Raw genomic sequence first — 24606 nt, forward strand, 5'->3', positions numbered from 1 at the left:
CGTGTCCTCTATGGCTCCTATGGGTCAATGAAGAATGGTAGCTATGCAGCCATAAGAATAAATCCCTTGGGATGTTAATTCAATACTTGATGCTTTTCCTTTCTCCCCTTTCTCTGATGCCTTGGAAAATCTGATAAAAGCTATGAATGAACCTTTTCCCCTCCAAAATGCACATTCTCAAAACAATGGCTCCAACTGTTCGTTAGAGCTACTGAAGGCTCTCCTTGGAGCTGAAGGCAAAAACCCTGCCTGAGCTAGAAGTCCAGGTTCCCCACAAGACAGGCCCTCGGGTCTGACCTGGGTCCAGGAGGATGGACAGTGGGGGTGGGGGCCTCTCTCGCTGCCAAGGCCCAGCACACAGCACGCGATCCCCCTCCCCAGATCACTCATTCTGGACCCCATGTTGTGTCCCCATCTCCTTCCCCACCCCACTCACGAAGGGGAGGCCTTCCAGCTCCCAGAGGGCCCGTCTCTACTCTGGAGACGACACCGAGTCTGCAGCCCCCACATCTGGGTTTCCTGGGTCTGCTCTGTTTCTCCGCCTCTGGCCGTCAGGATTTGGCCTCTTTAGCAGGTGGAATTCTAAGCATGGCACCCAGGGCTCCCTTGCCTTGTATACTTCCCCACTTTCGGGCGAGGGTGGATCTGTGACTGTGATGAGATTTGACTCCTGTAATTATGTAGATATATACTTGATGAAAGGGACATTTTGCAGGTGGGTCTAATCTAATCCCACGAGTGTTCTCTGCCCGTCACAGAACAGGAATCAGAGACTGGAGGTAAGGGAGGGGTTTAAAGATTCTTACCACAGCCCCCAAATGAGAGCCCAGTCTGGCTGCAGCCTTGATTTGGGCCTTGTGAGACCCTAAACCGAGAACCTGGATTTCTGACCTACAACTATAAGAAAATAAAAGGGTATTATCTTAAGCTGCTAAATTCGTGATACTCTGTTACACAGGAATAGAAAACGAATACAGCCTTGACATTCCGCTGAGGGGGTCACTCGGGAGCTGGCTGGACATGGGGCAGCCCCAGGATTCCTGAGTCCATGGACCCTTGGGACTCCAGGTCCTGCCCCTTGCGGTTCCAGGGTCTCTGCCTGCCCTTAGGAGCCCCCAGTGTCAGGGGAGCAGGGCACATTCACTGCCAACCATATCCTGGCATATGGCAGCCCAGCATGCTGCAGGGGACAGGGCAGGGAGGCGGAGGTGAATTCTCACTGTGGCAATCTAGGAGAGCTTCCCGCGGGACCAGTGTCTTCATCAGTGTGGCAGAGGTCACTAGTGGTTGCCTCCCGTCTATTCTGCATCCCAGTCTCTCCTGCAGCTAGGTGTGCTCCTGGGACGCGGTTCTGGCCAGGGAGAGGTGAGTGGAGGGGAAGTCTGCTACTCTCTGTGCGTGCAGTTAAGCGGAGTGGGTGGGCCTCCCGTGTCCTCTGCCGCAAGAGGAAGAGTGACCATCTCCCACCCCGCAGATGAGAGCAGCACCTCGAGGAAGGCAGAGCCATACAGTGCAGGTGCCTGGGCCTCTGGGGACAGCTCCAGGAGCCCTCCCAGTTCCCAGATGTCTATATGACTGAGTCACAGAGAAAGTCTTCTCCCGTTCCAGACAAGAGGGCCTGTCTTACAGCAAGCAAACATCCATTCTAATGAACACAGTAGGGCATCTTTGATTGCAAGCAATAGAAGAATCAGTCCCACAGAGAGGATTTACCTGTTCCTTCTCGATATGCCACTAAAACCACAGCAAAAGATTAAAGCAAGGCTTAAACCCACAGGGACAAAGAGAAGGGGAGAGAAGACGACAGAATCACAATTTTAGGAGCCAGAAATCACGGGCACATGTGGTTCTACTTAGCCGTCTCCCAAAAAGCTGTATCTCAAGTTGTCAGTGGCAAAGGGGAGAAAGAGGCAACTGTGCCCTGCAGGACCGGAGTGGCGTGTGCTTCCGGAGGCTGGCCCTGAGGTGGACGGGCAGCAAGAGGGCTGGCTGGAAGTCTGTTTAGGAAGCAGGCAGGTCCCCAAGTAGCCCTCTCCAGCAGATGACTGGAGGTTTATTTTCAGTGACGTCGGGTCTCTGGGCCAGGAGGCACCGAGAGCTTCCTAAAAATGAGCGTTGATACTAGTGTGGAGACCTTCAGTTTTCTTCACTGACAGGTGCCCGGAAAGCCTGCACCCCGGGTTATAACTTCTGGAACAGAGAGAAGAAGGGTCCTCTGGGGAACCCTACCAGCCAGAGAAAAGCATCGCCTGAGGAGGGGACTGCCATCTGAGGGCTCAGCCAGATCACAGCAAGAGCCACTCCTCGAAGTGAAGGCTCAGACGGGAAGGGGCGCACCCTCAGCCCCTCCTGTCTCCGGCCCTTTCCCTGCTTTGGCCCCAGCCATGGGGCACTCGCCCCCTGACAAGCACAGCTTCCTCACTGGCTCCCCCGAATGGGGAGGGGACACGGTGCTGATCTGAGAGTGTGGAAAACCATGGGCACAGAAAGGGACCCGAGGTGAGGGGAGTGTACGGAGGGAGGGGGTGGAGGTGTCAGGACTTCTACAGCCCCTGGACTGGGGAGGAGGAAGGGGCCGTTCTCTAGGAGCTCTGTCCCCGGTCCTCCCGAGTCCCCACAACTTCTCGGGTACCCTAAACACCCACAGAGCAACTCTAAAAGTGCTGAAATGAGAGGATCAAAACGAATAACATTAAAAATAGATTTACTGCGGTCAAGACACTGCCCATGACTCATCACATAAAATCGGCTCACCGTTCCAAGAAAGGTGATGCCGACCACTAGGTCGTTGTCAAAAGAAGCTGTAAGAAATGGCCCCAAGTGCCTAACTCCCGCCGCTGCCGAAGATGGGCGTCTTTCTGTAGGCCAAGAACGGTCAACTCTGTGGGTTATTTCCAGATTTGGAGGCTTAAACTGGCTCCTTGCCCGCCAGCTGCCTCTCAGCTGCGGCATATGTTCAGGGAAATAAAACTGTTTTCGTAATGAATCAAACAATTTCAAAGTGATGCAACAAGGCGGGGTGGGATAGGTCACCAGGTCACCGGTGCCAGCCACCTTGGGGCCAGCCCCAGCTGGACCCTCGAGTGTCATTGGTAACAAGGACTTTTTAGAGAGGAGCACTTTTTCAAACTGAGATTGGGCCACATTTTCCCTGACAAATTAGGGACCATCCACTGGTTTCGAGTGACTTACCCCATGGCCCTTGGCATGCGGTGTTGTCCAGGGTAGTCTGGCTTAGGGGCCAGCCCCAAACCCGAGCTGTGCTCTCTGCTGGGATTCCGACAGACCTGGGCCTGTCTGGGGTCCTGACCAGGCGGGTTGCTCTGAGAGACTGTGGAGCCCCCTGTCTGAGCCTCATCCTGAGAGGAGATGGATTGGGCCTGAACCCTCAATCAATGAGGGGGTCAGCGAAGGTTCCTATTGGGAGTGCCGTGGCTGCCCCAGGCTCAGCCCCGTGGGCTCCTGCGTGGGGCCTGAGGAGGGGGCCGGAAGCTGCCTCAGGCCGAGACCCAAGACAAAGATCTGAGTGCAAGTGGTTTATGTGGGTGGTGACACCAGGGGGCACCCAGGTGTGTATGGAGGGAATAGGAGATGTGACAGGTCAGGACAGGCAGCCAAGGAAGGGCCCAATAATGAGTGAGTTTGTACTGTGGGCAACGGAGGCCCAATCCTACTGACCTCTGCGAGACCGTGTGGAGCGGGCCTTGCTGTCCCACCTGAGGGTCGTACATCCCCTAACTAAAATCCATCACTGGCTGAGGGCTATTCTGGGGGACCAACACCTGATACTTCCTTGTAGGCCTCAGAGGGTAGGGGGTCCTCGGAGGGAGGTGAAGGTGCTGGCAGGTACTGGAAGAGTGTCGGGGAGTACAGGGAAGTCTCCAACAGCGTCCGCAGCACAGCTCAGTAGACACAGAGGTGAACAGCGTTTATGCCAGGAAGTGGGTACGCCCCTTCTGCTGGGCCTGTCCAGGGGGCGGGGGGGCGGGGCGGCAGGTCAGGCCAATCTTATCAGGGGTTGAGCTGAGTTTGGATTTTGCTGTTGCTGTGGTTGCTGTCAGCACACCACCGGCTTCACCGTAGAGCCCGATTTTTCTCGGTATCTGCTCCACCCCGACGTCAGGGTTCCATTCTGTGTGTTTGTCTTGGAGAGGGTCTCTCTCTACTCCTGCGGTGGCGCTGGCATTCTCCGTGGTCCTGTCCAGCCAGTCTGGGGAGGCCACTGGGCCTGGGCCTGGCAGTGGGCTTTTCTCAATAGCCCTGCCCCTCTCCCGGTGGTGGGCGGGTTCTGAATACAGGCCCAGAAAGTTTTTGCACCTGTCTTAGGGGTTCTCGTTTTTTTTCTTACCCATCTGTGCTCCGGAAGGGGCGGGGAGTGGTTACAGGCTTCCCTGTCCTTCCCCCAGCAGCAAAAGGCTCTTGTTTCCTGGGGGAGAAGGAAGGTGGGAGCCGAGGCTCCGCTCCCTGTCTTGCTTCAGTGAGGGGAGTTTTCTCTGGGTTTCTTTCTGCCCCTCATCTTTCTTCGGAGCACCCAGTAGGTCCTTCGAAAACTATAGACCACTTTTGTCTCTATAGCTCTCCAGGGTTCCACATGCTCACAGCAGCCCCTGCTTGGCCTTGAGCAGTCAAGACTTTTAGCTGAATTCTCACCTGCAGGCACTGCAGCCCCACCTCCCTCCCACGCTCTGCCCCAGGTGGCTCAGAGCTCTCCTGGGGGGCACCGAATTTCCTGAGAGTTCCGGCCATCTGGTAGCCCTGCTACTTCAGCTCTCTTAGGGGTTTAAGAAAAGTTATGCTTTTGTACGCTGTCTGGCTTTTTCTTGTTGTGGGGTGGGAGTGATGCTCTCTCCAGCTTTTTACATCCTAAGCAGCACTTCCTGCTCGATACGTCCGCTGACTTGTCTACTGAATGCAGCGTGTGCATCCTGGAGGTCTCCTTAAGATGGCCGGCTGGGGTGTAAGCAGAAGTTTTAGCACTTCTATTTCTATTTATTTTACAGCTCATCCTAAAAACAAAACAAACGAAACACACACACACACACACACACACACACACACACACACACACACAAACAAACAAAACTCCAGAGAATGATACCTCCTTGGTAGAAACAAGACCAAGATTCCTGCAGGTGCACGGAGACTCAGAGACACACAAGAGTGCTTGCCATCAGGGTAGGAGCTGGTGAATGTCAGTTCCCTTTCGATTTCCAGACATAGCATAGTGACATTCCTGATTCAGTCTCCACCCCCTGAAGTGCCAGACCCCACTGTAACGTTTGGCATAGGGTACCGTCCTGGTGGTTCACTTGCCAGCCTCCCCACAAAAATATTGCGGTTAGGCAGGGAAGGCTGGTGACTTCTCATCTCTGGATGTCTAGTGCCCATTCAGGAGGAAGGGCGAAGGGCCCTGGCATCAGTGGCTCAATAGGTATTCTGGCTACCTCTCACCTCGGCCTCCCGACAGGAACCTCTGTCAACCCCATCACTGAATGAGGGGTACACTGAGGCCCACAGAAGGCCCATGAATGGCCCCGGGGTTATATAGCCCACCCCTTGTAAGACTAGGACCAACCAAAGCCTCTGACGACCGATTCTGTGCTCGATCAGCCCACCACCCCTCTCTGACCCTCCATGACCAGGCAGGTGGGAAGAACCGCCGATTCACGACTCCCCAGCCCGGGGTGCAAGGGGCGAAGAAGAAGAGGCACATCTGCACAGGAGCTTTATTTCACACGCTTCTCTGACCCGAGTGGGAGTTTTGCAGGTTGAACTTGAGATTTCTCCCGGTCCCCTTTAGCCCTGGGTCCAGCTGAGGGAGAGGAAGGTGGTACCTTTTTTAAATTTCCGAGCAGGGCCCCAAAAACTGACCCAGTGGAGGCCAGGAGGATGTTGGATGACGTAGAGAGTCCGGCTGCCCCTAGGGAAGAGACAGAGGGTGAGCATGGGGACCGTGCAGTGGCCAGTTCCCAGGGCCCAGAGATCCCACCTGGATCCCTCCTCCAGGTCCTGAAACCACAAAGGCTCTGCTCTGGGTAGAGAATGCTGGAGGCAGCAGAGAGAGAGAGGGAGGAAGCGGGGAGGGAGAGAAAAGAGACAGGGTGAATTCATGGGAAGTGGGAGACAGAGGAGAGTCGGCCACAAACTCTTGAGAGCTGTGGGTCTCCCTACTTTACACAGGAGGTCACTGAGGCCCAGAGAGGTGAGGGGACCTGCCTAGACCACCCAGTTGTCAGATTTGGGTAGAACTGAACCCAGAGCTCAAACATCACCCACCCTGGGCTCCTTCCCTTCCTCTCCTTCCCAGAACCCCCTCAACCCTCCACTTCTACCCCAAACCTCACCCAGAAGCGGGCAGCAAGAGGACAGTGAGGGAGAGACAAAGGACTAGGGACACTGAGGACCACGGAACTGGAGGGAGAGCACAGGCCCTCCCTCGGGCTGAGCCTCTGGGCTGAATTTTCTTCTGGCTCTGGTCCACCTCCCGCAACCCTCCTGGCCAGGACGCTTACCCACAGACTGTAGAGTGGCCACCAGGCTGCCAGCCGGAACTCCGCCCCCGTTGGCGATGGCAGCAGCTGACATCATCTTGGCCGCTAAGGAAGAGGCCGCAATCCCTGCCCCGGTGAAGCCGGCCATGCTCAGCACCGCGGGCACAGCCCCCACGGCCACGACTGCGGGGAAGAGGCACTAGGTCGGAGGGTGGGCTCCAGAAGCGGACCCCCTTAGGAATTCCGTGACAGTTTCTGGGGAGTCTGCTCCGAGCTTGGAGAAGGGTGCCGAGATACAGAAAAGGGTGCGCAGCGCGGAGCCAGCTTGGGGCAGAGACGTCATGGGAGGTCCAGGCATAGTCAGCTCTCTAACTTGCTGGGTGACGCTGGGGAGTTCACTACCCCTCACTGAGCCCCAGGGGCGTGTGTGTGTGTTGTGTAAATGTGGGGGGGGGCGAGATAAACCATTGCAGTTTTTAGCAGCACCCCCCTTTCAAGTGCACTCCTCTCTGCACGCTCATCATCTATCAGGACTACAGGAGCCGCTGGGTGGGGGTCCAGGTGGCCTCTTCCGCCAGGGCATCGTGAGCATCTGCCCCTCGGTCTCCAGAGGGCTCCCAGAGGGGAGGGTGGGGCTGAGCCAGCCCTCGTAACCCTCTCCCCCCGCGCAGTGCCGCGTCTTTAAGGTCTCCCGCCATCTCGGGGTGAGGGGCCCCGCGAAGGCCTGGCGGTGGAGGGGATCCAGGTAACTCACCTCCTCCGATTACAGCAGCAGCCGCCCGCTCTAGGGAGACAGAGAGGGGGGTGGGGGACAGTTAGTTGGTTGAGGGATTGAGGGAGAGAAGCGACTCCTCTGGCCCTTCGTGGGTCGGGGTTGGGGTCGGGGAGGCTCGCCCCCGGCCCAGGCTGCCATCCCGGTGGGACAGCGCGACTCACTCATCATGGTGAGGCCCTCCTGGTCCCGGCTCAGCTCAAGAAATGACTGCGCTCCGTGGGGTGTTTCTTCCCCCAGCGAACCAATGGGGACACGGCCCGCCCCTCGCAGCGGCTCCTGGGTCCTGCAACAGGCAGGACGCGCCTTGCACCCGCCAGCTCGCTTAGATCGCCCTGCGCATGTGCCATATAGTTCAGTGTATCGGCTCCCCTTTTTAAGAGTTGGAATTCTCTGTCAGTTTTGCTCTTGTAAGTTATCAGGGCAGGAGGTGTTTACGTCACGGTGCACAAGGGTTTTCTGATAATATTTTCCTGTAGGTAGAATTGCTGCGTCAAGAACTATGCATTTGTCATGGCGCTTGATATGACTGTTAGGTTGCTCTCCAAAAATATCGTATTGCTTTATACTCCCCCCAAAAGTATGTGGGAGGATCTACTTTGCTCTACTAGAAATTAGCTTTGTCATTAAAAAACAAAAAACAAAAATAAAACTTTGCTGACGAAGGGTGAAAATGGTGACTTATTTTAACTTTTTTTTTTTTTACTTCTAATGAGGTTAAACAATTTTTAAGTTTATTATGCTTATTCAGTCCTTATTTTGTGAATTGTCTTATTGTACTCATTGACCTTTTTTTCCACTGAAGTATTTGTTTTCCCTTACAAATGTATTGGAATTTGTCATATATTAACTATCTTAATCCATTTTCACAGATGTCGCCAAATTTTGTTTCCAGCTCATCATGGTCTTTTTTTTTTGGCATTTTTTTTAAACACAGAAAGGTTTTAACACTTATGGAAATTTGCCAGTGTTTTAGTTTATTGTTTTTGTCTTCATGTGCCTAAAAAGGTCCCTTCTACTAGCTATTAGATACGTCATCACCTGTATTTTCTTTAGGTTCTTCTGAGATTTCAGTTTTTAAAATTAACTTTTTAATCAACTGAGAGTTTAGTTTGGTACATATAGGGTGCTTTACATGTCTGTATATGTCTTAGGCAATTGTTCCAACACCATGTATTATTTTTCAATTCTTCTTTGCTTTGAAATTCCATCTTTATGTTCAAAATTTATATCCTAGTATCTACACTTAGTTTGAAGCTATCTCTTCAGGCAACAATATTACACTGTTATAATGTTTATAAATCTAATATTTAATATCTGACTGTCCTATTTCGTTTTAGGTTTTAAAACTCTTCCAGCTTTTCCTACCTATTAATTCTTAAGATGAACTTTTAAAATATTTTTTCAATTCCCAAAGTAAAAAATTCTTTGCTATTTTGATTGAAATAGAGCTAAATTTTTGAATAAATATTTAAGGAGTGACATCTTTACGAAAGCTATTCCTTACATCCATGAACATGATAAGTTTTTCTTTTTATTCAAAAATGTTTTTATAGCCCTTGGTAAAATGTTGTAGTTGTCTTCATGTAACGAGTACATATTTTTAAATAAACTTTATTTTTTAAGGATGCTCTTGGCTCATTTAGTCTATTTCTTGTCCCAGTCCTAGAATTGGAATCCTGATTTCTTTTATTAGAACATGGTATTGACTTCAACACCTGCATGCTAGGTGTGCTCATTGCTATTGGGACGTTATTGCTTCTAGGCCCTCTCAGCTACTGAGCAAGGAAATAGATATTTGTGTAACCCATGTATATACACATACCTATAAAAATTTTTATTTGTAAGTACCTGTATGGATGTTGAGCCAAACATGAGTTCACATTGATGTCTCCAACTCTAATCCATCATCACATGGGCCATTCTAGCCTCCTCCCTCTCTTATCTGTTAATTCCTACTCCAATAGAGAAAAACATGGGCCCCTTCACCTGTCAGCCATTTCTTAATTGTTCAATTTCAGTATACAGCATGGCAGTATCAGAACTACTAATACAAGGCTACATATTTTTTGTGAAGCTTAAAAATACTTTGAAATAGTCTCTACTATCTTGAAATAGGATTCACACATAATAATATCTAGTTATACACAATATACCACCGAAATTATATATACAAGAGCAATAAAAGGTTATTTACAATAAAAAGTGTGTATTTCAATATGTATATGCTCAAGCACTATTATACCAGAAGATATAATGAATCAGTTGCTTGTATTCATTTAAGTTTAGATTTAAGATAAAATAATATTCAACTGAAAATTAGTAATTGTTTTGTTGTATTTTATTATTTGAAACAAGGGCTTAAGAAATATATCTATATTTCCCTATCCATATATTTATATCTAATCATCATGAATGTGGCAGCTGATTCAAGTACCCAAGAATGACATTGCTACTGGCAACACGATTTTCTGAAATGATCAATAACTCTTGGTAAACGTCAGAACATATCAAAGTACAATTTCTCTCTGATTTTCAAGATAATTGCAATGCCTGGAAAATCTAATCTATATCGAAACTATGCAAAAAACCCATGTAAAACGTGGTGAAGTTCTAGGTTCAGGTAATTATGAATTCTTTTGCTTACGTGAAGGGACCTTTGAAATTTGTACAGGGTAACTTTTAGTCGTATGGGACTGTTCTGCATATTTCAGGATGTCAGGCATCCCTGGGTCCTAGTACTAAATTCTAGAGCATCCCTCCATCACTTTGACTACAAAAAACATGTCATCGAATTTTGAAAATGTCCCCTAGGGGGCAGTACCGCCTCTGTTAAAAACAACCATCTTAGAAGATAACTTTAAAAACCTAGGAATGTTTATAATTATTTAAAAGAGAAAATAAAATATAAAACCAATGATATTCATATTTTGACATTTGTTTCAAGAATAATTTTTGAGTATTGAATATTTTACTTGTGCATAATAATTTGGTATATGTGACAGATTAGAATTATGATTCTAATTTTAATGGTGTACTTTAGTAAGAGATTTAATCTTGTGATTATAAAGATGAAACATTAGATTTTTAAACCAATTTTGTAGATAATGTTAAAAAATTAAAAATTGTATATTTATTCATTAGATTTATAAGATTTGCCAGTGTTCATGGGAAGGGTTTGCTTGTTAGAAACAAATGCAGTGTTTAAAAATAAAATTGATTATATATATAAACCTAAAAAAAAAACTGGTTATGTGACTATATATACAACCTAAAATATTTACAGGATTTGATTAACTGGGTTGTAAATATCCTCTTAGGTTTATACATAGGATATTGAAGTTTTAATTAAACCTAAAAAGTTAAGGATATTAGCATTTAATTTTTATTTGGAAAATTTCAATGTTAATTTTTTAAAAATTATTATTATTATTATTTATGCCTACAGCACCTGGTCTTCCTAGGTGGTCTCCCATCCAAGTACTAACCAAGCCTGACCCTGCTTAGCTTCAGAGATCAGACATCGGGCTTGTTCAGGGTGGCATGGCCATAGACCATAGACTGTGGATCCACTGGGGCACAAACCCAGGACCTCCTGCGCGTAAAGCAGACGTGCTAACTGCTACACTATGGAATCACATCCTTAATGTTAATTAAAAAACCCAAACCATGAATAGACTTTACTGTTTATAAAAGCTGTTTTCAAAGATAACCTAAAATTCAAATATAAACCGGCCATGTTATTAGTCTCTCCTGAGTATTGCCAACTGTATCATTTCTGATTTTCTGGAAGCTGCAAATAAAAACCGTAAGCGTAAACCAAACACAAAAAAGCACTTAAGCATAAGGGAAAAGGTTATTAATTTTAATACATTAAAATTAAGAAGCGCTATTCAACAAAGACACCATGAGAATGAAAATTTAAACCACACAGTGGGAAAAAACATTTGTCACAAATATAACCAACAAAAGACTGATATCTGGAATACATATATTACTCCTACAAATCAATAAAAAGGCAAACCAGTAGAAAAATATGCAAGGGATTTAAGAAACCACAAAATGAGGCTATTCAAATAACCAGTACATATATGAAAAGACACACAATCTCACTGAGAATCAGGAAATAGAAATTAAAACCACAATATGAGGAGTTCTGCCTCTGGCTAAGATGTAGAGGAATGTGAAAAACAAGAAATCAATGAATAAACAATATATATATATATTTTTTTCTTTGAAGCTGGTGATGACAACTATTCTGTTATGGGACAGAGAACAAACATTAGGTCACACATAGTCTCTATAGCATATTCTTCTCCTCCTTCTTTATTCTTTAAAAATGTAAAAGCCATTTTTATTTCATGATCTGTACAAAAACAGATTGTGAGCTGGATTTGGACTGTGAGCTATAGTTGGCCAACCCCTGCTTTAAAGTCATTAAAGAGCTGTTGACACAGAAATATAAAATAACTAACTCCATAGAAATAAGTCTTTCCTAGATACAGTGTCCAGGATCAAAAAAATACATATATATATATAAGATATACAAAGGAGCAGGAGAGGGTAACCTGTAATCAAGAAGGAAAATCAGTTAATAGACACAGTCCCACAGATGACCCATATGTTGGAATTATCAGAAATATACTTTAAAATAATTTTGATAAATATATGAAAGAATCTAGAAGAAAGCATAAATATAATGATTGAATGATTGGAAATTTCAAGAGAAAGTCGGATGCTCTAAAAGAGAACTAAATGGAAATCATGGACCTAAAAAATACAATATATGAAATTATAAATTCAGAGTGGGATTAATAGCATACCAGACACAACAAGAGAACTAAAGGTGAAGAAAAGTAAATAAAGATGATCCAACTGAAGCATAGAAAGGGAAAAAAATGGAAAAATAAACAGAACTTCAAAAACTTGTGAAATAGTATCGAGTGACAAGAGAAATGGTAGATTAAAAATGATATTTGAAAGAATATTGGTTAAAAATTTTATAAATTTAATAAAGATAAAAACAGTAGCTCATCGATCCAGAAAGCTCAGTAAACCCCAAAGAGGATAAATCACCAAGGGACATTATAGTCAAACTTCTGACAACCACAAATTGAAATTTAAAAATTATAATCAGCCAGAGGAAAAAAGGAACATTTATATAGAAACAAAATTAATAGCAATCTTTTAAAATAAAAAATAATGGTGACCAGGAGACAGCAGAATGATGACTTTAAAAAGAATTGAAAGAAACAACTTTATCAATCTAGAATTCTATATCTAGTGAAAATACCTTGCAAAAAATGAAAGAAATAAATACATTTTAAGATGAACCAAAGCACATAAATTTTTTTTCTTAGCAGATGCATGCTTTAAGAAATTTGAAAGAAATTTATTCAGGCTGAAGGGAACTGAAACGAGACTGGGACCTGCATGTGCAGAAAGGAGCCAAGAGCATAAGAAGAGGTGACTACGTGGGTTAATAGAAAAGACCTTTCAAATTGTCTTTACATACAATATGAATATAATCTTAAAAATAATTATTGAAAATAATGACAATGTATTATGGGGTTATAAACATAGATAGAAGTGAAATATATGACAAGCACGCAAAGGGCAGGGGAGAGATAATTGGAATTTAATATTGTAAGTTTCTGATACTGTTTGTAACGTAGACTATTAGCTAAAAATAGAATGTGATAAAGATTCAGGTTTCAGTTTCTGGAAAAAGTGCTAGAAACAACACGAGGAGGCTTTGCTAAAAAGTTAATTGAATAACTAAATGGCATACTAATATAGCAGGATGGTAGTCTCAAACCCAACCATATTGATGGTTATTCAAACATCAATGAACTGAATACTTTATGTGAAAAGCAGGGATTGTCAGACTGTATGAAAAAGCATATGGACCAATTACCAAGATATACCATTAGACTGGGCCATAAAACAAATCTCATAAATGTCAAATGATTGAAAACATACAGAGTACATTAACTGGCCATAGGGCTATTAAATTAGTAATCAATAACAATAAGATATTTAGAAATTCTTTAAATATATGGGAATTGAGTAACAGGCTTCTCAATAATCAATGGGATGAACTAAAAAATCACAAGTGAAATTAGAAAATAGTTTGAATTAAATGAAGATGAAACACCCAGATGTGTGGGATGTGATTAAATCAGTACCTAGAAATATTTTTTTGGTGCAGCTTTAAATGTTTATATTAGAAGTGAAGAAAGATTTAAAATAAATTACCTGTTTACAAATTAAGAAGAGTAAATTAAATTCAAAGTAAGTAGAAGAAAAGAAATAAAGACAAGAGCAGAAATCACTGAAATAAACAAACAATAGAAAAAATGAACAATCCCTTTTTATTTTAATAACTCTTTAAAAATTCCAGCTAGAGTTTTCCTTGCTAAAGGAAAAAAACGAGAGAAAACAAAAATCACCATCATCAAGAATAAAATAGTAGTTATCACAACATTAAAAGAATAATAAAGAAATGTTGTAAACAACTTTAAGTGAATTCAACAATGTTAATAAAATGGATATTCCTTTAGAAATTAGCAGACTGACCCAAGAAGAAATAGAAAACCTAAAGATAAGTTAAATTTAAATATTAAATAAATATAATTGAGGGCTGGGCAGCAGGCCAAGAATGCTGAGATCCAGAGTCCTACCCTCTCATAGTTTTGTCAGACTCCCAGACAACCTACATCCAACCTGGTCGAGCCTTCTGCAGTCAGAGTTTTGAGGAGAGAATTTGCGGGAAATTCGAGTCCTGGTTGTGAGCGCCCCCTTGTGGCAGCATCTCAAACGGAGGCACAATTGCAGGCGAGCTGGATAACGCACATACAGCTCTCAGCTTGGTAGGGACTGAGGTTTGTTTTGAGGGCTGGAACACACTTGTCTTGAATTAAATGGAAAAGCCTGCCAGGGTAGCTCCCTTTCTTGAAACAAACTTTTGTACTGAGCAAGCAGAAATCCCACATTGAAAGAAGTTTTCCAGTAATTTCTTTTTAGGATGTCTCCCCAGTTCTCACCCATGCCATTAAGTGCTCTTTCTGGCCCATTCACAGGATGGGCTTCTGGAATCTAAGCTTGTGAACTTGACCTCACTTCCTGGACCACACTGATAGAATCATAGATGGCAGTTGGTAAATCTGGACTAACTGGGATTCTTTTCCTAGAAATTTGGAAAGAGTGATACAGAGATGTTAACCGGATAGCCGGGTCTATAATAAAGCATGGGAGGTTTTTTTGGGGGGGCGGGGGGAGGGCATTTATTTAGTTCTGTAGTATCATCATGTGGTCTGAGTAAGAGAGAAAGCTGGTCTGCTGATAAGAAGAAATGCAGCGAATGTGCAGAGAGAAGCCAGAGTGTGAGAGAGAGAAAGTCCTACCTGTGTGCTCATTTCTGGAGGCCTCCAAGCTCTGGCCACATCCAGCTTTTGGGTTGTGAGTTGCTTCTTAAAGACCTTATTACTCATACTTCCTTATGTCTTCATCTACCTGAAGTCCTACCACGACCTGCCTTGGTGCCTGCTTCTAGTGCCTCTCATTCATTTATTCATTCAGCAAATAATTCTCGACCATTACTACATGCCAAATACAGCTATAGAACCTGGAAAAAGAGCAGTGAACAGAAAGAAAATTTTGCTCTCATGTAGGGGAGGTGAACATTAAACGAAAAACACATCAGTACCTAACATGTCAGAGGATGTTAAAGCTATTTTAAAAAAGTTCAAGAAGATGACAGTGCATGTTGGAGTGGGAGCTGCTACTGTAGATAGTGTGGTCCAGAAAGAATAATCCACCAACGTGGTACTGGAGCAACGACCTAAAGGAATGGAAGAAGCAGAAAGAGTTATGCAGCAATCGGGGAAGAGCACTGGTAGACAGAATGGTAAGTGCAAATGTCCTGAGGCAGGAGGTATTTGACGAACACCAGGAAAGCGAGTGTGACTAGAGGCGTGAGTGAGGGCTGAAGATGAGCTCAGGGTAGGCTGGCTCTGTGTGCACTGGTGGGGATGGTGGCACAGGATCTTGCGGACATGTGAAAGGACTTTGGCTTTTGTTCTGAGTTAGATGAAAAATCGAAAGGAACAGTTTAAGTGCGCATTATGATCCTACTACATGTTTTAAATGTAATAGACATTGGCATTCATTTGGGAGCCTGGAGGGATTCATTCGAGACTGAAACTGAAAGCATCGACAGGGCTGGCGGATAACACCCTCTGGAGGGTGCAGGTCAGGGGTCCATAGCTATAATTGGGATGTGTTTGTAGGAAGACTAGGGCTTCATCTCAAAACAGGCTGGGCTTGAGTACTGGCCGCTGGATATCTCCAGGTTTTTGCCCATGTGCTTTGTTCTCTTTTAGGAGTTTCGGTCTTTCCTTTCCCATGAGACTGAGAGCTGAAAGATGGGCCGGTCTGGTCTTCTCTTGCTTGGGAGGAGAGACCCCTCCCCTGCCAGACCTCCCTCAGTAGCCAAGTGGGAACAGTGGGGCCGTGGGGGAGGGGAGGTCTGCGGTGGCCTCCAGGCAGCTCAGGGACTGCCCAGGGCTTCGCATATTAAACAGTGGGGAACTCGCCTTGTCTTCACAATGTTCATCCTCTCTCCTGTTCCATGGACAGGTGCATCTGTCATCGTCCCACTGTGGATACAGACATGTGTACTGAGAAATAGTGTTTCAGTATAAGAGAAACTGAGATGCAAAGTCCATGATAAATGATGGCAGAGGCTGGGGAGGCCTGAGGCCATCCGGAGGCTTCCATCCTGTACAGGAGGAGACAGATGGGAGATGCTCTCCCGTGGGGCTTGTTAGGGCCAGATCTTCTGAATTTTGCAGACAAGCTGGGTCTCTGGACAGTCTTACATTAAGACATCATCAGTATCCATGACAACCGCCACACCATGGTCAACCCGGCCTTGGGCAGATCCAGCCCGCAGGCCACAAGCCCTGGGCTCCTGGCCTCGGGGAGAAAGGCTTTCATCCCCCCAGCATTGGTCTTTCCCTTTATGCCCACCGGGGCCGGGCTTGTGTCCCCCTGAAATGACCCGCCCTCATCTCCTTTGCATGGGAGAGGACTAGCTTATTTTAAGGTTCCCTTGGGTTGTTCCTTGTCATCCTGGAGAATCAGAGCACCTACTAGTCTGTGAGATGACCTCTCATGGTCCCAAGAGCCTGTATCAACGTAGAGTTCATTTATTCTTTCAGCAAATATTGATTTACATTTTCTACATGTCAAACACTTTGTCCCCAAAGAGGAGTCAGTGGAGCCCATATCAAGTTGCTTTCCTGCATCCCTGTGACCTTTGCTCCTTCTGGTCTTGGTCTTACCTCGGTTCCCAGGATTACATGCAGCTGGTACGACCAGGCTGGGCGATGCCAAGGTGCATTATCACTACGTGTACCTGTAGTCGAGACACACGACGGTGTTTATCCTGAATGAGCTAACGTAGGATAAACACCTCTCGCCTTCTCCCTCTGTTCTCACTCCCCATTTCTTTTCTTCACATCTGATTTTTTTAAATTCTCTTGCACGGTGTATTGGTTTCCTACAACACCGCCTAATAAACTGACCCAAATGCAGTGGCTTACAACAACAGTCATTTGTTGTCATTGTGTCTCCATAGGCAGGCAGGGGCAGTTCTGGTCATCTCGGCTGGGCTTGACTGGGTGGTCTGAGTGGGGTGGCTCCGCTCCATGTGCGTTCATCCTGGAGTCCGGCAGAGCAATGGGGCTGTAGCTACCCAGGGGGAAGTTCTTTTATGGCGATGGCAGAAACATAGGAGACTTAATAAGGCCTCAACTTGAAACTGGCATGCTGTCACTTCTATTCCATTCTCTTGGCCCAAGCAAGCCACATGGTCAAGCCTCAAACCTAAGACAATGGAATTACCCTGCCTCAAACGAGGTTGTGGTAAGGGTGTGGAGACAGAGGGGCGAGGAACTAGGGCTAGGAATTCAGTGTCCCACACCTGGTCAGTGCACAGTATTTCTTGTCCAGTTTATCCCACAGGCTGACCTGTACATTTTCTAGGGGCCTTTAAAACTCCTGCCTGTGAGGATTTCTTTAACTCGATTTCCTCAAAGGATCTGTTTTGGGCTGCAGAAATCAAGAGGGCCACAAGCACGCTTGCGGTGCTTGAAAAAATCAGAAGAGATTTCTCGGAAAAAAAACTCCACTGGCTGTGAGTTGGGACTTTTAGGATCGGGGCCTGGGGCTCCATCACTGTACTTGGAACATTGATTAGCAGAGCCATTAGAATGCAACTGCCAGGGCCAAGGCCAAGGCAGAGGCTTCTGGGCCAGAGCGATGCTTTCAATTCAGCTGCAAGGCTTCAGGGAAGAGACTAAAGGTGCGTGTGCCAAGAGCAGTCCACACGTTATCTCATTTAACGCTCATCACAGCTCTGGACGTCGGTATTTTTAACCCCACGAAATGGAGCACTTACATCTGTGCAATTATAATACCTCTCCCTGGGTAATTACTTGAATCGAATTTTGTTGAGTGTGACGCAGTCCATTTCCCAGCATTGCTGGAAGATTTTGAAACACAGGTCAAATATCCTCACCTTCAGGTTGTATCAAGAAGCTTGCTTAACAGAAAATCCAGTGTAATAAGATGTTACTTATTAAACGTGCAGGCGATGCCTCCGAGACAGCCTGCAAGACCCCCTCGGCTGCCCCCTTTGCAACCTGGAGGGTTGCTTCCCACATTCACTTGCTGACCTCAGTCCTGGGTCTCCAGGTACCACACATGGGATGCTCTGAGGCCTGGGGGCAGGCTGAAAAACCTCCAGGCCTCCTGGAGGAACCAGGAGCTCTTGTAGCCCTGGGCCCTGGGCCATCTCTTCCCATCTGCAGTTGTTGTCACCTTTAGCTATTTGACAGCAAGCGGGAGCTGTCCACTCTTCGGCTGCCTTTGGGCAGTAGCTAACTTGACAGTCCATGTCAAGAGGCTTTGGTGACTGGGGAAGAGATGGGGTGGAGATGACACAGGGCAGGAAGAAGGAAGTGCTGGTCTGTTTCCTGCTCATCTCCATCATCTTCATTTCCCATCCGGCTAGAACCACCCCCCACCCCCACCCCGCCTTCCTCTTTCCTTCCCTTTCTCCCACCAGGAATGTGTCCCTGCCACTCCGCCCTCTGCCCGCTCTCCTCTTTATCCCACATTCTCATACTACAGCAGCATGGCCCTCTTTTCTCATTGAGGAAACGAGGTTCGGCAGCTTTCCCAAGGCCGCGCAGGGAGTCCGTGGCAGAGCGGAATTTGAACTAAGAGCTCCAGGCTCCGAGTCGCACAGCTTCTCCCCGCCCCAGCCACCCTTTCCCAGCATACTTGTGTTGGTCTATCACAGAGCTTCCCGCACAAATCGCCGGGGGGTGGGGAGGAGCTTGGTAAAAATCAGATTCTGATTCAGCAGGTCTGGAGAGGGGCCTGGAATCCTGCATTTCTAACGAGCTCCCAGGTGCTGCTGGTGCTGCTAGTCCACGGACCGCACTCTGAGTAGCCAGAGTAGAGCGTCTTAAAACGAACTTCTCTGCGTGTTACTCCTTTTGATCCTTGCTGCAACCCTGTGAGGCCAGCAAGGCAGGAGCTAGTGCACTGATATTTTACGGGTGAGGGGGCTGAAGTCCAGAGAGTTGGCATGACGTGTCCGAAGCCTTCTGGGGAACAGGCAGCATCACGGAATCGGAGCCTAGGTTCCTGGTTCCCGGTTGGGAACCCGATGCCTGGTTCGCCGTGCTCCTCAACCCTAAGATGTAACTGGGGAAGCTGCGGGCTCCAGCTTGCCAGGTACAGCTCTGCAGCGGCTGCAAACCATCCAGTGCGCTTCACCTCACCCACGCCCCTGCCTCCAGAGCAGCCTTGAAACTGTGGTGACTGTCCTGTCATTCTGAGGTCCCATTGTTCCTGGCCTAGTGAGGTGCCCCAGTCAAGTGAAAGGCTTCAGGAAAGTTGTATGTGGCCGTAGGTGGGGAGCACACACCTCTCAGAGGGCAGAGCTTGTAGTTTCCCTGTGCAGGATCAAGTGTGCTTTGTGAGCTGTCCTTGGCAGTGGAAACGGGCCATGTAAATTATACATTGAAATAATAGAGGCTGCTGCAATCTGCCAGAAGGATCTGCGATGGTAGAGATGATGGACTTCTTTGGGCTGAACTCAAGAAGGGAGGGGAGGTTGAGGCCAGGTGTCCAGGTTCTGGATTTCCTAGTGACCTGGACACATGTTTTTCTCTGCGGTCAAAGCGTGCTGGCCTTTGGCTAAGGACCGACGTACTCAGAGTTGCTGATCTAGAGAAGGAAAAGAAGGATGAAAAGGGTCCAATAGATGAGTGATAATTTCAGCACTAAGGAGTCTGAGAAAGTCGGGGAGGAGGGGTGGAGGTGAGGGAGCCCGAGAGCCCAGCCTGTCTGTGGGGCAGCTGGGGAAACGGGCCCAGAAACAAGGACACCTGCCCGCGGCCACCCAGCTTACTGCAGGCGGCCCCGGGGCCAGTGCACTGGCTGTTGAATTGTCTCGAGTTTTCCCGCCTGCTTCGCCTCTTTGTCTTTCCATGGTCCAGGTCTCGTTTGACTTTTCTTAAACAGGGCTTTGGATTAAAACGGGCAGCAGGGCAGCAGACTGTTTTTGCCTTGGAGAGAAGGACACATTCTGAGCAAAATGTCTGGCATCAGGGAAAGGTGCACATTCCAATGGGGTGTCACCCTTTTTAGCCCGTGGGCAGGAGTCTTTTCTTGGACCACTATTCAGCTGGCATTTCAGTATGTCTTCACTAAAGTACATTATTTATCTGTCTGCTCCTCAGTAAACATTCGTCAACTGAATGAGTGAATGAGCTGTGTGCACAAGTCAGGTCACGTTTCAGGTCCTCGTTTGCTTCTCTAACAAACCCGACCTGATATCTCCTGTCTGCCAGCCAGGTCCTGTGCCTGGCACTGGCCACCCAGAGATCAATGCCATTGCTTCTGCCTTCAGTGACCTTTGTTACGATGCTCTTATGTACATAATATAGATATTATCGTCGTCACACTTTCTACGGCAGTGCGGCTCAAAGTGCCCATCTGCGTCTACAAAAGGAGCTTGCATCATAATGTAAATCAATACACGGTCAATTTCACTGAGAAAGTCTTCCTATGAAAAAGAAAAGTTAGCGAAGTCATTGCTTGATCTTCTAGCACGAGGTCCTATATCACCATGGACCCTGATGGTAATTGTGGCTGATGGTCTGTGGACCACACACTGAGTAGCAAAGTCCTAAAGCAGTGGTCCCCAACCTTTTCGGCCCCAGGGACTGATGATGCTCCTATGAGAATCTACTGCCTGATCATCTGAGGCGGAGCTGAGGCGGTGATGCTAGCGCCGGGGAGGGGCTGCGCATACAGATGAAGCATCGCTCGCGCCGCCACTCACTTCCTGCTATGCAGCCCGGTTCCTAACAGGCCACGGATTGGTACCGGTCCACAGCCTGGGGGTTAGGAGTCCCTGTCCTAGAGCACTTTGTGTTCCTCAGGCACACAGTTAAACACTATGTATATAAGTAGGGTATGTACATACGCGCATGCATATATACGTATACATATGTGTGTGTTAATTTCATCCTTTAAATAATGTAGTAAAATGGACTCTTTTCCCCTCGTGATGTACAGTTCTATGAATGTTAACACTTGTATAGGTTTGCACAACCCTCAACATAATCCAGGTACAGAACGGATGTGTCACCCCAATGAATGCCCTCCTACTCTCCATGGCAGGCATCTCCACCCCTCATCCTGAAACCCCGGTGACCGCTGGAACGTAGACAGAGTGGGGAGCCCACTGGGACCCTGCAGATGAGCGCAATGTCCGAGGGGTAGAAGGAGCATGGGCCCCCGGGGCCGAGCAGAGCAGAGCAGAGCAGAGTGAGAATAAACTCATCATCATGCCCCTTCCCTCTAACCGCAAAGGGTCCTGGGAAATAAGGCCATTGTTTCGAGCCTCTCTTATAAAATAGGAGTGACAATGACAGTCTCTGCCACAATGATGAGGCTCAAGAAATACCTTGTTTCTTTATTTTAAAAAATAAATCAAATCTGGCTTGAAACTGTCATTATCAAGGTCTGGAACAGGCTGACTATCGATTGTTCTTGGGGCTCCCTCCAGCACATCCCAGGCTCGGCTGCCCAGAGCAGCGTGGGGAGGGGGACCCCCGGTGTGTGTTGCCCCTTCTTCTGTCCAGTGCAGCTGACGGTGGGGAGGGGGCTCCTTCATTCTTTGAGTGTCCTGGAGGCTTCCAAGGGCTTTGCTGTGGGGACACATGTGCCCACAGTGAAGGCCATGGCCTTCAAAGAATGACCTCAGCATCTTCTCAGCCACCCTCAGTTAGGGCCATTGCTTCAGGGCACTGCTTGGCCTTCTCACGAAACCCTCCAAATCCTTCTCCCCGACAGTCTCAGGGAACCTCGAGGTTAAACATTTAAAATTAGTATGAATTCTTAAATTCACAATAATAATGATCCTGAAAATATGTATATACTTATAATAGTCTTAAAAAAAAAATTCAGAAGAGCCTCTGGGAAGCTGAACGACCTATGACTTCGACTAAACCAAACGATGTTATGTATGATGTTTAGAAAGTAGACGTCTCAATCGGAATCCTGGCAAGAAACAGGTGGCGTAGCCAGTTTGGGCAATTTCAGGAGAGTTGAATAAAGAGAACAGGCGGGGGCTTTGGGAGCCGGAGGGGGTGGGGGCGGGGGAAGCTGTTGTCAGAACGTACACAGGGACAGAGCTGGTGAGAGAGGGGTTTCTGTGGCCTCAGCCCTCGGCAGCCCACAGGGAAGAGCTGGGAGAAAACATACCTTGACAACACTCTCCTCCCTCCTCCCGACCCTCCTCAGGGTTCCTCGTCAGCTGCGCCCAGCAGGAAGTAGAGGCCAGGCGGCTGTCCCGAAGCACTCAGGTGGACAGACTGGGTCTGAAGAGGTACACAGCGCAGTAGGTGATGAAGGACGAGGATGCTAATAATAAAAGCCAACACTTTCACTGGGCTGGCTCTGCCAGGAATTGTTCTAGCAGCCTTTCACAGGTTAATTCATTTAATCCTTGCAGGACCGAGAGCAAAGGACCCCGAAAGCTAGGTGAGGATTCAGAGACATTCCAAGGGATGAAGGAGGAGGCGGATTTGAGCTGGGCCTCATGAGGTAGAGTGGCTTGAAGAGGACACATTTATTAGAAACACCCTGATCGAGGCACAAAGGAGGAGCAAACAACACTCCTAGATCAAAACGCTGATTTATCTCAGCGCTAACAATGGCAAGTGGCGTTTTGTGTGTGGCGGGCAGGAGGGCGGAGGTAGGTAGGAGGGGTTTGCAAGTTCAGACAGGTTCGGGATTAGGAAGCAGTCAGGCCTTCCTGCCCACTCTGTTTAATCACGTCCTTTAAGAAGGCCAGGTCAGAAGGAAGAAGGAGGCCTTGGAGCCCACTACCACCGACGGTGACCATTATTATCAAACTCCGTTTGCCAGATGCTTTGGTGCCCCTCACCTCTGATCATCAGCACAGTTTTGCAAAGTGAACACTACTGTCCTTTTTTATTTATTTATTTTAACGGATGAGCAAACAGAGGTCTGGAGAGGTTGAGTAACTCACTCAAGCAAACAGGTGACAGAGCTGAGGTTCGAGTCCAAGTCCTGTGAGCTTCCCATTAGACTATGTCGCCTTCCACGTCTACGGCAGAGACAGAACACAGGGCGTGGAGAAGACTGAAAAGCCCACGTGCCTAAACGGAGGGGGCATCGGACTGAGGAGGAGACGAGGGTTAAGATTACTGGAGATAGTTCCGGGAGAAAAGCGAACAGAAATTGAACTTCGAGGGCGAGGCGAATTACTGCTAGTGGAGAAAAGGGACAGAGCATTCATCATGGGGACAACATAACCAAGTGTATAGTGGCAGGAATGAGCATGGTTCATCGCACAAGCAGAGGCAGCCATCCTGGTGAGAGCTGGAGGCTGAGCTGGGAGGGATTTTGCTGTAAAAAATGTAGGGGCTGAGACTTTGGACTGGCTGCAATGGGACTTTGGCATCAGGTCAAGTTTTTGAACAGAAAAGTGACACGATGAAAGCGGAGATTAAGGAAGATTAAAATCCAAGGTACACAGTTTATATCTACAGCCAGGACTTGGAAGAATGCATGTGATACAGCTCTATAAATTAGATATTGAAAACAGGCGGCCTTTAAAAACACTTCTTTCTATTGTTGGGTATATTTTAAAAAGGGCAGTCATTCAAAATGTAGCTAACACAGAAAGTTGGTGTTTTTTCCTTTTCCCGCCTTCATGAGTTTAACTGTCAGGGTCTGGGGTGTTGCTGACCTGACCCAGAAGGTTCCGTGGTGCGAGGCCCCGCTGGAGGAAGGCAGGAGGAAACTGGCAGGCGCCCACTTCACCGCGGAGCGCGCTTCTGCCGGGAAGGGCAGTGCCATCGCACGGGGAGCGCAGTCTTGTGGGCACTTCTCCTGCTCCCCTTTCTCGTGCTCCCCTTTCTGTCGCTCTCCAGGGGGCTGCATGGCTCCTCACGTAGCAGAGTAAGAAAGTGGCATTCGGCGGCACGTGAGTGATACAATAAGCGGAAGTATGTTTACATATTTTCTAAGTCTGGGGTCCTATTCCTAGCCGCGGGCCTGGATCACAGCCAGGCCTTGGGCCAGCCAGGCCTTGGATCAGCCAGGCCTTGGATCACAGCCAGACCTTGGATCCCAGCCAGACGTTGGGCCAGTCGGGCTTGGTGCCCACACTGACACTTGTATTACTTTTCTGGAAAACTACTGCCCCAAAACAAAATCTGTGAGCACGTGCAGGCCCACACAGCTGTGCGGGCAGCCCCGTTGTTTTGACAGTGGAGATGGTGGGCGCCTGTAGCTAGAACCTTGCCATCTGCTTCCTGGCTGGCCTGAACCCTCAGCAGGTGCTGAAAAGGAGGGCTTGGTCTGTGGATCTTCAGGGTAACGATGTCTGGAATGGGCCCGTGATGTCAGGTTCCGCTCAGACCCACAGTGCTGAGATGCGGTGAGAGCCTGGAAGCCGGCCTTGATTTGGTTCTTACGTTGTCAAATCAAAATTAAACAAACATAAATGAACTTAACCTAGGGCTTAAGGAATGAGTGAGCTAGAGAAAGGTAAAACCCATGGCTGAGGCGATAAGGGGTCACCTGGGATGCCTGAGTAGGATAGTCCAAGGCCGTGGTCATTGCACGTCCACCAAGTGTTAGGCTCTGTGCGAGGCATAGGGTAGGTGTGAAGATGACTAAGGCCAAGTATCTGTTCTCAAGTGGAGAAGCCACAGTTGCAGG

The 24606-nt window shown here is 47.4% G+C and overlaps 1 protein-coding gene and 1 pseudogene across 1 annotated transcript; both read right to left on the reverse strand.

The window, feature by feature from the left end:
- Positions 1 to 5710: 5710 nt before the first annotated feature.
- LOC120619646 (interferon alpha-inducible protein 27-like protein 2) lies at positions 5711 to 7514 on the reverse strand. The gene is made up of 4 exons (XM_039884103.1): positions 7428 to 7514; positions 7246 to 7275; positions 6513 to 6674; positions 5711 to 5920 (listed from the first exon to the last, which is right to left on the reverse strand). Exons 1-4 carry the CDS (start codon positions 7432 to 7434, stop codon positions 5727 to 5729), a joined length of 393 nt encoding a protein of 130 aa, XP_039740037.1. The 5' UTR covers positions 7435 to 7514; the 3' UTR covers positions 5711 to 5726.
- Positions 7515 to 10702: 3188 nt separating this feature from the next.
- Positions 10703 to 10818, reverse strand: LOC120619923 (uncharacterized; annotated as a pseudogene).
- Positions 10819 to 24606: the final 13788 nt, after the last annotated feature.

Source organism: Pteropus medius, unplaced genomic scaffold (assembly GCF_902729225.1).
Source record: "Pteropus medius unplaced genomic scaffold, Ma_sr-lr_union100, whole genome shotgun sequence".
NCBI lineage: Eukaryota > Metazoa > Chordata > Mammalia > Chiroptera > Pteropodidae > Pteropus > Pteropus medius.

What these genes read in the sequence shown, in the direction of transcription:
- LOC120619646 (XM_039884103.1), bottom strand. An exon ending in TGCTGCTGTAATCGGAGGAG is followed by an intron (nt 6,675 to 7,245) that starts GTGAGTTACCTG and finishes TCTTCCCCGCAG; the next exon opens with TCGTGGCCGTGGGGGCTGTG. An exon ending in GGCCACTCTACAGTCTGTGG is followed by an intron (nt 5,921 to 6,512) that starts GTAAGCGTCCTG and finishes TCTCTTCCCTAG; the next exon opens with GGGCAGCCGGACTCTCTACG.